General features: G+C 49.6%; 1 protein-coding gene across 7 annotated transcripts in view; it reads left to right on the forward strand.

The window, feature by feature from the left end:
* LOC119956823 (tight junction protein ZO-1-like) overlaps nucleotides 1-12,667 on the forward strand; it is a 228,696-nt gene that overhangs the window by 17,759 nt on the left and 198,270 nt on the right. For all 7 annotated transcript variants that reach the window (XM_038784280.1, XM_038784276.1, XM_038784279.1 and 4 more), the window contains one exon: nucleotides 4,917-5,055. In XM_038784280.1, the coding sequence (XP_038640208.1) occupies nucleotides 4,917-5,055 (139 nt within the window). The remainder of the gene's footprint in view (nucleotides 1-4,916; nucleotides 5,056-12,667) is intronic.

A 12,667-nucleotide genomic window follows, 5' to 3' on the forward strand; every position in this document is an offset into this window, starting at 1 on the left:
ACCTTCAGGAACTGTCCCCCAGTGAGAGTCAGCACCTTCTGGAACTGTCCCCCAGTGAGAGTCAGCACCTTCAGGAACTGTACCCCAGTGAGAGTCAGCACCTCCAGGAACTGTACCCCAGTGAGAGTCAGCACCTTCAGGAACTGTGTCCCTGTGAGAGTCAGCACCTTCAGGAACTGTGCCCCATTGAGAGTCAGCACCTTCAGGAACTCTGTCCCAGTGAGAGTCAGCACCTTCAGGAACTGTGTCCCAGTGACAGTCAGCACCTTCAGGAACTCTGTCCCAGTGAGAGTCCGCACCTTCAGGAACTGTGTCCCAGTGAGAGTCAGCACCTTCAGGAAGTGTCTCCCAGTGAGAGTCAGCATCTTCAGGAACTCTGTCCCAGTGAGAGTCAGCACCTTCAGGAACTGTCCCCCAGTGAGAGTTAGCACCTTCAGGAACTGTGTCCCAGTGAGAGTCAGCACCTTCAGGAACTGTCCCCCAGTGAGAGTCAGCACCTTCAGGAACTGTGTCCCAGTGACAGTCAGCACATTCAGGAACTGTTCCCCAGTGAGAGTCAGCACCTTCAGGAACTGTGTCCCAGTGAGAGTCAGCACCTTCAGGAACTGTCCCCCAGTGAGAGTCAGCACCTTCAGGAACTGTGTCCCAGTGAGAGTCAGCACCTTCAGGAACTGTGTCCCAGTGACAGTCAGCACCTTCAGGAACTGTGTCCCAGTGAGAGTCAGCACCTTCAGGAACTGTGTCCCAGTGACAGTCAGCACCTTCAGGAACTGTCTCCCTTCCCAGTGACAGTCAGCACCTTCAGGAACTGTCTCCCAGTGAGAGTCAGAACCTTCAGGAACTCTGTCCCAGTGAGAGTCAGCACCTTCAGGAACTGTGTCCCAGTGAGAGTCAGCACCTTCAGGAACTCTGACCCAGTGAGAGTCAGCACCTTCAGGAACTCTGTCCCAGTGAGAGTCAGCGCCTTCAGGAACTGTGTCCCATTGAGAGTCAGCACCTTCAGGAACTCTGTTCCATTGAGAGTCAGCACCTTCAGGAACTGTGTCCCAGTGAGAGTCAGCACCTTCAGGAACTCTGTCCCAGTGAGAGTCAGCACCTTCAGGAACTCTGTCCCAGTGAGAGTCAGCACCTTCAGGAACTGTGTCCCAGTGAGAGTCAGCACCTTCAGGAAGTGTCTCCCAGTGAGAGTCAGCATCTTCAGGAACTCTGTCCCAGTGAGAGTCAGCACCTTCAGGAACTGTCCCCCAGTGAGAGTTAGCACCTTCAGGAACTGTGTCCCAGTGAGAGTCAGCACCTTCAGGAACTGTCCCCCAGTGAGAGTCAGCACCTTCAGGAACTGTGTCCCAGTGACAGTCAGCACATTCAGGAACTGTTCCCCAGTGAGAGTCAGCACCTTCAGGAACTGTGTCCCAGTGAGAGTCAGCACCTTCAGGAACTGTCCCCCAGTGAGAGTCAGCACCTTCAGGAACTGTGTCCCAGTGAGAGTCAGCACCTTCAGGAACTGTGTCCCAGTGACAGTCAGCACCTTCAGGAACTGTGTCCCAGTGAGAGTCAGCACCTTCAGGAACTGTGTCCCAGTGACAGTCAGCACCTTCAGGAACTGTCTCCCTTCCCAGTGACAGTCAGCACCTTCAGGAACTGTCTCCCAGTGAGAGTCAGAACCTTCAGGAACTCTGTCCCAGTGAGAGTCAGCACCTTCAGAACTGTCTCCCAGTGAGAGTCAGCACCTTCAGGAACTGTGTCCCAGTGAGAGTCAGCACCTTCAGGAACTCTGACCCAGTGAGAGTCAGCACCTTCAGGAACTCTGTCCCAGTGAGAGTCAGCGCCTTCAGGAACTGTGTCCCATTGAGAGTCAGCACCTTCAGGAACTCTGTCCCAGTGAGAGTCAGCACCTTCAGGAACTGTCCCCCAGTGAGAGTCAGCACCTTCAGGAACTATGTCCCAGTGAGAGTCAGCACCTTCAGGACTGTGTCCCAGTGAGAGTCAGCACCTTCAGGAACTGTCCGCCAGTGAGAGTCGGCACCTTCTGGAACTGTTCCCCAGTGAGAGTCAGCACCTTCAGGAACTGTGTCCCAGTGAGAGTCAGCACCTTCAGGAACTGTGTCCCAGTGAGAGTCAGCACCTTCAGGAACTGTCCCCCAGTGAGAGTCAGCACCTTCAGGAACTATGTCCCAGTGAGAGTCAGCACCTTCAGGAACTCTGTCCCAGTGAGAGTCAGCACCTTCAGGAACTCTGTCCCAGTGAGAGTCAGCGCCTTTACGAACTCTGTCCCAGTGAGAGTCAGCACCTTCAGAAACTGTGTCCCAGTGAGAGTCAGCACCTTCAGGAATTGTGCCCCAGTGAGAGTCAGCACCTTCAGGAACTGTGTCCCAGTGAGAATCAGCACCTTCAGGAACTGTGTCCCAGTGACAGTCAGCACCTTCAGGAACTGTGCCCCAGTGAGAGTCAGCACCTTCAGGAACTGTCCCCCAGTGAGAGTCAGCACCTTCAGGAACTGTGCCCCAGTGAGAGTCAGCACCTTCAGGAACTGTACCCCAGTGAAGTCAGTACCTTCAGGAACTGTGTCCCTGTGAGAGTCAGCACCTTCAGGAACTGTGTCCCAGTGAGAGTCAGCACCTTCAGGAACTCTGTCCCAGTGAGAGTCAGCACCTTCAGGAACTGTGCCCCATTGAGAGTCAGCACCTTCAGGAACTCTGTCCCAGTGAGAGTCAGCACCTTCAGGAACTGTGTCCCAGTGACAGTCAGCACCTTCAGGAACTCTGTCCCAGTGAGAGTCCGCACCTTCAGGAACTGTGTCCCAGTGAGAGTCAGCACCTTCAGGAAGTGTCTCCCAGTGAGAGTCAGCATCTTCAGGAACTCTGTTCCAGTGAGAGTCAGCATCTTCAGGAACTGTCCCCCAGTGAGAGTTAGCACCTTCAGGAACTGTGTCCCAGTGAGAGTCAGCACCTTCAGGAACTGTCCCCCAGTGAGAGTCAGCACCTTCAGGAACTGTGTCCCAGTGACAGTCAGCACCTTCAGGAACTGTTCCCCAGTGAGAGTCAGCACCTTCAGGAACTGTGTCCCAGTGAGAGTCAGCACCTTCAGGAACTGTCCCCCAGTGAGAGTCAGCACCTTCAGGAACTGTCCCCCAGTGAGAGTCAGCACCTTCAGGAACTGTGTCCCAGTGAGAGTCAGCACCTTCAGGAACTGTGTCCCAGTGAGAGTCAGCACCTTCAGAAACTGTGTCCCAGTGAGAGTCAGCACCTTCAGGAACTGTGTCCCAGTGAGAGTCAGCACCTTCAGGAACTGTGTCCCAGTGAGAGTCAGCACCTTCAGGAACTGTCCCCCAGTGAGAGTCAGTACCTTCAGGAACTGTGTCCCTGTGAGAGTCAGCACCTTCAGGAACTGTGTCCCAGTGAGAGTCAGCACCTTCAGGAACTCTGTCCCAGTGAGAGTCAGCACCTTCAGGAACTGTGCCCCATTGAGAGTCAGCACCTTCAGGAACTCTGTCCCAGTGAGAGTCAGCACCTTCAGGAACTGTGTCCCAGTGACAGTCAGCACCTTCAGGAACTCTGTCCCAGTGAGAGTCAGCACCTTCAGGAACTGTGTCCCAGTGAGAGTCAGCACCTTCAGGAAGTGTCTCCCAGTGAGAGTCAGCATCTTCAGGAACTCTGTTCCAGTGAGAGTCAGCACCTTCAGGAACTGTCCCCCAGTGAGAGTTAGCACCTTCAGGAACTGTGTCCCAGTGAGAGTCAGCACCTTCAGGAACTGTCCCCCAGTGAGAGTCAGCACCTTCAGGAACTGTGTCCCAATGACAGTCAGCACCTTCAGGAACTGTTCCCCAGTGAGAGTCAGCACCTTCAGGAACTGTGTCCCAGTGAGAGTCAGCACCTTCAGGAACTGTCCCCCAGTGAGAGTCAGCACCTTCAGGAACTGTCCCCCAGTGAGAGTCAGCACCTTCAGGAACTGTGTCCCAGTGAGAGTCAGCACCTTCAGGAACTGTGTCCCAGTGAGAGTCAGCACCTTCAGAAACTGTGTCCCAGTGAGAGTCAGCACCTTCAGGAACTGTGTCCCAGTGAGAGTCAGCACCTTCAGGAACTGTGTCCCAGTGAGAGTCAGCACCTTCAGGAACTGTCCCCCAGTGAGAGTCAGTACCTTCAGGAACTGTGTCCCTGTGAGAGTCAGCACCTTCAGGAACTGTGTCCCAGTGAGAGTCAGCACCTTCAGGAACTCTGTCCCAGTGAGAGTCAGCACCTTCAGGAACTGTGCCCCAGTGAGAGTCAGCACCTTCAGGAACTCTGTCCCAGTGAGAGTCAGCACCTTCAGGAACTGTGTCCCAGTGACAGTCAGCACCTTCAGGAACTCTGTCCCAGTGAGAGTCCGCACCTTCAGGAACTGTGTCCCAGTGAGAGTCAGCACCTTCAGGAAGTGTCTCCCAGTGAGAGTCAGCATCTTCAGGAACTCTGTTCCAGTGAGAGTCAGCACCTTCAGGAACTGTCCCCCAGTGAGAGTTAGCACCTTCAGGAACTGTGTCCCAGTGAGAGTCAGCACCTTCAGGAACTGTCCCCCAGTGAGAGTCAGCACCTTCAGGAACTGTGTCCCAATGACAGTCAGCACCTTCAGGAACTGTTCCCCAGTGAGAGTCAGCACCTTCAGGAACTGTGTCCCAGTGAGAGTCAGCACCTTCAGGAACTGTCCCCCAGTGAGAGTCAGCACCTTCAGGAACTGTGTCCCAGTGACAGTCAGCACCTTCAGGAACTCTGTCCCAGTGAGAGTCAGCACCTTCAGCAACTCTGTCCCAGTGAGAGTCAGCGCAGGTTTCAGAGGTAAATGAAAACACAATATTCTCCACCAGTTGTCCTAACCCCATCTCAGACATTTCAATAAACATCCAAAAACCTCATCATTCCTGTGGTTGATATTCTCTTTCTCCTCAGGGTGGTTCCAAACTCAACTACATCACCGGGTGCTACAGAAACTGCCAATCAGGGGAAATTGAAACCATCTCTTAGACTCATCAAGGCCCGTGGCCAATGCTACAAAAACCACGCCTGCCGAAGTTCCCTGGAGTTCCGCGTGAGTCTTTGTTGTATTCCAATTGATGTAGAGTTTTGGGCATTAATCTCAGCTGGGAATAGTGATTGTCTCGGACATTGGACTAAATCTGGTCATACGAGGTTTGAGGAAATTCGCTCAGTCTCTTGTTGCTTGTTGCCAGCTACCTTTTTAAAATTAGACAATTTTCCAACCTGCATATAGTCACAACACCCGCTGGGCATTGAGAGAGTGGAATCCTTTTGATTGTGATGCACCTCAGAGCTCAACATGTGGCGTCTGCAAAGCGATGTGCATTCAGTTAGTCGCACAAAGCAGTATGAAGAAGTCTTCAATCCTCAGGGAACAGCCTTCTGAGCCTGGCTGCTGCTCTCTGCCAATAGGCATTAAAATCTAATCCTCTGAATAGAAAGTGCCTGTGACTTCCTTTATGCAACTGTAGGCAGCAAAATGCAAGATGTTGCAATTATCACCAGCACCAGCCTGGAAGGAGGCCGTTGCAGAACAATTCAAAGCTGTGGTCTGTTCAAGTTGACCCTGGCTTAGCAAGTGCAGATCCAAATACTTCTTAAATGTTATTAGGGTCTCTGCCTCCACCACCTTTTCAGGTAGCGAGTTCCAGACTCCCACCACTCTCTGGGTGAAAAGGTTTTTCCTCACAGCCCTTCTAAACCTCCTGCTGTTTACCTTAAATCTCTGCCCCCTGGTCATTGATCCCGCCACCAAGGGGAAAGGTTTCTTCCTGTCTACTCTATCTGTGCCCCTCAATTTTATACATCTCAATCATGTCCCTCCTCAGTCTCCTCTGCTCCAAAAAAACAATCCCAGTCTATCCAATCTCTCTTCATAACCAAGGCTCTCCAGCCCAGGCAACATCTGGTAAATCTCCTCTGCACCCTTTCCAGTGCTATCACATCCCTCCTGTAATGTGGATTCCAGAACTACAAACAACACTCGCTGTGGCCTAATCACTATTTTATACAGTACCAGCATAACCTCCCTGTTCTTAAACTCTATGCCTCGGCTAATAAAGGCATGTATTCCATATGCCTTCTTAACCACTTTATCCACCTGCCCTGTTATCTTAATGTAACATTATACATGCCTACCAATGCCCCTCTGATCCTCGGTGCTTCCCAGGGTCCTGCCACTCCCCCAATTTTCGCATAATCCACAAACTTAATGGTCAACCCCCTCCATTCAGATCCAAATCATTGATATAAACCACAATTTGTAAGGACCCCAAGACTGAACCCTGTGGGCCCCCACTGGATACGGGCATCCAGTCGGAAAAACACCCTCAGGACAGCACGGAAGTGCAGTGGTTAGCACTGCTGCCTCGCGGCGCTGAGGACCTGGGTTCAGTCCCAGCCCCGTGTCACTGGCCATGTGGAGTTTCCATGGGAAGATGGGGTAGTGTAATGTAGTAAAACAGGAAGTAAATAAGAGACTTTAGGATAATCATAGCATTCGAGTTCGCACCGATGATATGCTCTTCCTGTGCTATGTGGCAAATTATGGAAACATCAGTTGTCCCTGGTGACGTGTGCAGGAAGTGTGTCCAAGTGCAGCTTCTGTTAAACCACATTTCGGAGCTGGAGCTGAGGGTGGATTCACTGTGAGCATCTGCTATGCTAAGGAACTGATGGATAGCACATTCAATGAGGTGGTCACACCGCAGGTGAAATTTGAACAGGCAGAAAGGGAATGGGTGCCTTCAAGTCTCTGAATTGAAAGGTTCAGGCAGCCTTCATATCTGATTCACACTACTGTTGGAGGACTGGTAGGATCTGTCGCTGCTGGATCTTCCTTTAGGTTTTGTAGTTGTTCTGGAAAATTGTATGTTCCTCAATATCTCTCCATTGTATGGTGGAGACTGGCAGCCTCGGGATATTTCTCCTGACTGTGCCCTCTGCAGTGCCAACCAGGTATGAGCGAGGTTGGCCCTTGTTCTTCCTAATAATTATACCTTCTCTCTCTTGAGGTCTTTAATCCAGATCTTGTCACATTTCTGTAATTGGTGCGGTAATTTCTGTTGTAGGCAGCATGCTTCTGCCTGGAGCACTGTTCCCTTGTTTGGATGTCCTGCTAATCCTTGGATACCAACCCTCGAAATCAATGCTCATTTATTTACACACACAGTCAAATACTCATGCACAAAACTCTACCAACTAAACTATCACTACTACTAAAGTCTATACTTAGCTTCGGGCCCACTCAGTCAGAGGAACAATGGCCGTTGCCGCAAAGCGTGAAGGATCACATTACCGCGTCGTCTTCGTTCTCTGACCAAGCGGGGCACCCATAAGCAGGCTCTATACTGCCCTTTTTGTAATCGGGACGTAGCCACCCCAGGTGGCTACAGGGAGAACAGGTGCCGGAATGTGGCGAATAGGGGATTTTCACAGTTTATTGCAAAGTTAATGTAAGCCCACTTGTGACCCTAATGAAGATTATTAATTATTATTATTGTTTGAACCAGGTTTACGTGCTCCCTTTGTTTGATCTTTGCTGCGACCATCCTTGTTAGCAGGATCTGTGGATTCAAACACACTCCTCATTCTGCATTGTTCCTGGCTGATCTGTTGGGAGTGTTTTTCTGGTCACTAGCAGGTGTTTGCTTCTCAATTGGGAATACTCTTCCTGTTCTTCAATGAGATTGATATCCTGTTCTGTCAGGAGACCCATGTGGCCCTTGAAAGTGTGTTTGCTGTTGTCTGATTTAAACCTTGAATCTAACCTTCTCAGAGGCAAACCTCATGAGGCACAGGGGAAACCTCTGGATTCTGGTAGACGTTCCTGCTAGCTTCCTCCCATCCATTGAGGAGTCTCGTGCCTTGTGTTCTGTTTCAGTTGTATCCTTTAGGCCGACGATAAAGTCTGAAAACTTCTCCCACGTGACTCCGAGGGCTTCTTGATCTATATTGTTGTAACTCATCTCCATCTTCAAAAGCCCTCTGGATGCTTAGTGCACAGGTCAATGATTGCCATGCAGTTGTTCCTGGAACCTGTGGACGAAGCATCCGCAATGGTGGTGGGCAGGACTGGGTCATAGTGGAGCAGAATGTCTGTGGAGAGCAGCATCTCCTTGATGCCCTTGATGTGTGTGCCAGCACCATGCCTGCTCCTTCTTTAGAAGATGCCTCAAGGGTTTTGTGAACTGTGCCAAATTCAGTCAAATTCACCATTCTGAAGAATCACTGGAGGTCTGGAGGTGAGGCAGGGGTTGTGAACTTTTTGATAGTCTTGGTTTTTGTGTGTTTGTCATGATGCCTTTATTGCTGACGATGTGGCCCAGGAATCAAATTGATGTTTCTGACAACTCCTATTTGTCATTCAACATCAACCCTGCTTCCTGCAGGCACTCTCTGAGTCTCTTGCCATATTCAACCACCACTGAACCATAAACCAATTCATCTTTCTAAATGACACCCTGAAGACCCTGCAAAACGACTAAGATTGTTTGTTGGACTATTTCTGCTGGCAACGTGACACCAAATGGCAGGCGGTTAAAGCAGAATCTGCTGATAAGGTAACAAATGCTGTCAGCAGCTTGGAATCATTATCAAGAGGGAGATGTGATTAACTGCTTTTTGAAAATACTGCTCTTCAAGAGTTTAATCAGGCTTTCATCCACTGAGGACATATGATGTACATCTCTGGCTGCAGCTTTATTAAGCTGTGTTAGCTTGATGTTAATTCGGATGGACAGGTTAGGTTTTGGAACTGAGGCCATCCTGGAACACCATGAGGTTGTTTAGTGACTGGGGACACGAGTCCCATGTTTGTCATCTCATCCAGCTGCGTCTGCAATTGCTTCATGACTGGGTGGGGATTATATATGGTGTGAATAAGCAACTGGGTTTGGCAGCCTCTCTCTGTCTGATCCTGTCTGCGTTTTTCAATCACCCCAGTCCTGTGAAGAGCATCACTACCGGAGGTGATTTCAGTTTAAGGGCGGCACGGTAGCACAGTGGGTTAGCACTGTGGCTTCACAGCGCCAGGGACCTGGGTTTGATTCCCGGCTTGGATCACTGTCCTTGCGGAGTCTGCACGTTCTCCCCATGTCTGCGTGGGCTTCCTCTGGGTGCTCCGGTTTCCTCCCACGTCCCGAAAGACGCGCTGTTAGGTGAATTGGACATTCTGAATTCTCCCTCCGTGTACCCGAACAGGCGCCGGAATGTGGCGACTAGGGGTTTTTCACAGTAACTTCATTGCAGTGTTAATGTAGACCTACTTGTGACAATAAAGATTATTATTATTATTATTTGTATTTGGAGCCAGACCCTTGCTGGCTAACCGCATCAATCTATTGTAACAGGTTAAGTTCAACAAAAGCTTTGCAGCCTCGTAATGAACATTCCTGGTTGTGGATCACAAAGAGAGTCTGAAGGATCATTTTATTTATGTATCTCAGTGTTGCCTGCAGGCTGCCTTTCACTGGGAGCTTCAAGCCGCCTGCCCCATGTAGGGGTGTTATGGGTGGTGTCAGCTGCTGGGTCACTAGCCACGGTTCTTTGTCTGACACTATCTCTGCGTCTAATTTAAACTTTATTAAATGGCCATTGACTGAGAAAGCAAGATCTTTGAACTTATCCAAGAAGCATGACTGTGGTCTACAGGGCTTGCAATCTCCATCTCATGGATAGTCTTAGGACCTCCTGTGCGTTTCAGAGATTTTGCCCTGCATGGTTTGCCATAGTGCCCAATCCTGTAGCATTGGGCTGAACTCGCAGGATATTGATCTCGACTGTGGGGGGCCCTTGCTCCACAGCTTTGGTCGGTTCAGGGGCCTAACCTCAGAGGCAGACACTTTTGGGGACCCCACGTTTTCCCTCTTTGCGGAGGTCTCATGTCATACCCCGCCCTCTGGTGACATGGCAGACCGCCCCCAATGACATTGAGCACCGCCCACGATGACGTCGAGCACCGCTCTGAATGATGTCAATGCCCTCCTGACCTCGCCCAGCCTCAGCTCACACAATGCAAGGCACAGAAACCAAAATAACTGCTTGATAGAGTGCTCTCAACCCTGCCTGACTGGCCCATGGCTCTGGTCAAGTCGCGCTTCTCCCGCTGGCCACTGCTCCTTGATTTCCTGAGACACGACACCGGAGCTTGCCTGGCCTTGTTCACACCTCCCGACTGCTGCTCTGCTCACCTCTCGGCTCTCACTCGGATAGCCAGGCCTCGAGCTTTGGCAGCCACATGTGCTCATGGCCGGCTGCCTCTGTTGCTGCTGCTGGCTCTCTGGCCTGATAGCCTCTGTTCTTCATGGTTGGTTGCCTACCCGCCCTCCTTAGCCCCTTGATGGCCGGTTTATTGTTCTATGTTCTATGTTCTAAATACAACCCCCAAAGACTACAACACTAAGTAATCCTTAATAACTTCCCAAACAACATCCAGAAGACAAAAGAAACACCTTTTAACAGAAGCACAACAGGTTTACATTCACTCCTGAGAACATTTATAATTCCTAATTCACCGAATGATCAAGAGATAGTCTTTTCATGGCAGAGATCAACAGTACACCTGCTTTGTCTGGCTTCAGCTCCAACACTGAAAACAAAACTAAAACACACCCTGCAGCAAACAGCCTAAAACCAAAGTAAAAAGCTGACAGACAGCCCAGCTCCACCCACACTGACATCACTGATAAACACCCATTTCTTAAAGGTACATTTCTTAAACACCCATTTCTTAAAGGTACATTTCTTAAACACCCATTTCTTAAAGGTACATTTCTTAAACACCCATTTCCTAAAGGTATTCTCACATGACAATAGGGATGGCAAATGGAATGTTGGCATTTATTCCAAAGGGAATGGGGTATAAAAATAAGGAAGTCCTGCTAAAACCACATCTGGAATGCTGTGAACAGTTTTGGTCCCCTTATCTAAGGATATATATACTGACATTGGAGGCTGTCCAGAGAAGGTTCACGAGGTTGATCCCGGGTACAGAGGGATTTCATTATGTGGAGAGGTTGAGCAGGTTGGACCTGTGCTCACTGGAGTTTAGAAGAATGAGAGGCGACCTTATTGAGGCATATCGGATTCTCAGGGGGCTTGACAGAATAGATGCTAAGAGATTATTTCCCTTTGTGCAAAAATCTCGGACCAGAGGGCATCATCTCAGAGTAAGGAATTGCCCACATAAGGCAAAGAGGAGGAGGAATTTCTTCTCTCAGAGAGTAGTGAATCTGGAATTCTTTACTGCAGAGAGCTGTAGAGGCTGGGTCATTAAGTATGTTCAAGGCTGAGAGACACAGATTTTTAATCAATAAGGGAATCAAGGGTTATGGGGTTAAGGTGGGAAAGTGAAGTTGAGGATTATTACATTAGATCAGCCATGATCTCATTGAATGTCGGGTAGCATGGTGGCGCAGTGGGTTAGCCTTGCTGCCACACGGCGCCGAGGTCCCAGGTTCGATTCCGGCTCTGGGTCACTATCCATGTGGAGTTTGCATAGTCTCCCCGTGTTCTCCCCCACAACCCAAAAATGTGTAGGCTAGGTGGATGAGCCAGGCGAAATTGCCCCTTAATTGGAAAAAAATGATTGGGTACTCTAAATTTTTTTTAAATGATCTAACTGAATGGTGGATCAGACCCGATGGACCGAGTGGCCTACTTCTGAAACTGTTGTGTCTTATGGTATTCTGGTATTTCTCATCCTGCTGTAACCTGCTATGTTCCCAAGGCCCAAAAGAGGGCAGTGCCGTACTGCATTGTCTGGCTCACTGGTGTTGCAGTGCTGACCGCTTGATCATTTGGACAGCAATACTGTGGAATTTAATGGAAATTACAGGATTGAAACAGGCCATTCGACTCAACTAATCTGTGTTTGTGTTTATCCACTCAAAAGAACAGCGCCTTAATTCCATGCACACACCCTCTTCCAATGTCCACTAATACCACAGATTTAACCTATTCTGCAATTGTGACATTACCTCATGGCCTCACGACTCTCAATGGAAAAGATCTTTCCCCTATTATCTGCACAAAATCTTTTCCATGTTTTCAGATACATATGTGTTCTCAAACTCTGGAATTCAATTTCTAATCGCTCTGTCACATCATTCATGATGTCAAAGGTACTCCTTAATCTTTGGCAAAGGGTCACCTGGACTCGAAACGTTAGCTCTTTTCTCTCCTTATGGATGCTGCCAGACCTGCTGAGATTTTCCAGCATTTTCTCTTTTGGTTTCCGATTCCAGCATCCGCAGTAATTTGCTTTTATCCAATTTTCCACCTTGCCAGGTAGATGTCACTGTTGTAGCTGTACTGGAACAGCTTGGCTAGGGGTGCTGGAAGTTCTTAAGCACAAGTCTTCAGTGCTATTTCCGGAATATTGTCGGGGCCCATAGCCTTTGCAGTACCAATGCCTTCAGCCTTTTCTTAATGTCACATGAAGTGAATCAAGTTGGCTGAAACTGACATCTGTGATGCTGGGGACCTCCGGAGGAGATCGAGATGAAATGAAATGAAAATCGCTTATTGTCACAAGTAGGCTTCACATGAAGTTACTGTGAAAAGCCCCTAGTCGCCACATTCCGGTGCCTGTTCGAGGAGGCTGGTACGGGAATTAAACCCGCGCTGCTGGCTGCCTTGATCTGCTTTGAAAGCCAGCTATT

The sequence above is a fragment of the Scyliorhinus canicula genome, chromosome 24, assembly GCF_902713615.1.
Source record: "Scyliorhinus canicula chromosome 24, sScyCan1.1, whole genome shotgun sequence".
Classification (NCBI taxonomy): domain Eukaryota; kingdom Metazoa; phylum Chordata; class Chondrichthyes; order Carcharhiniformes; family Scyliorhinidae; genus Scyliorhinus; species Scyliorhinus canicula.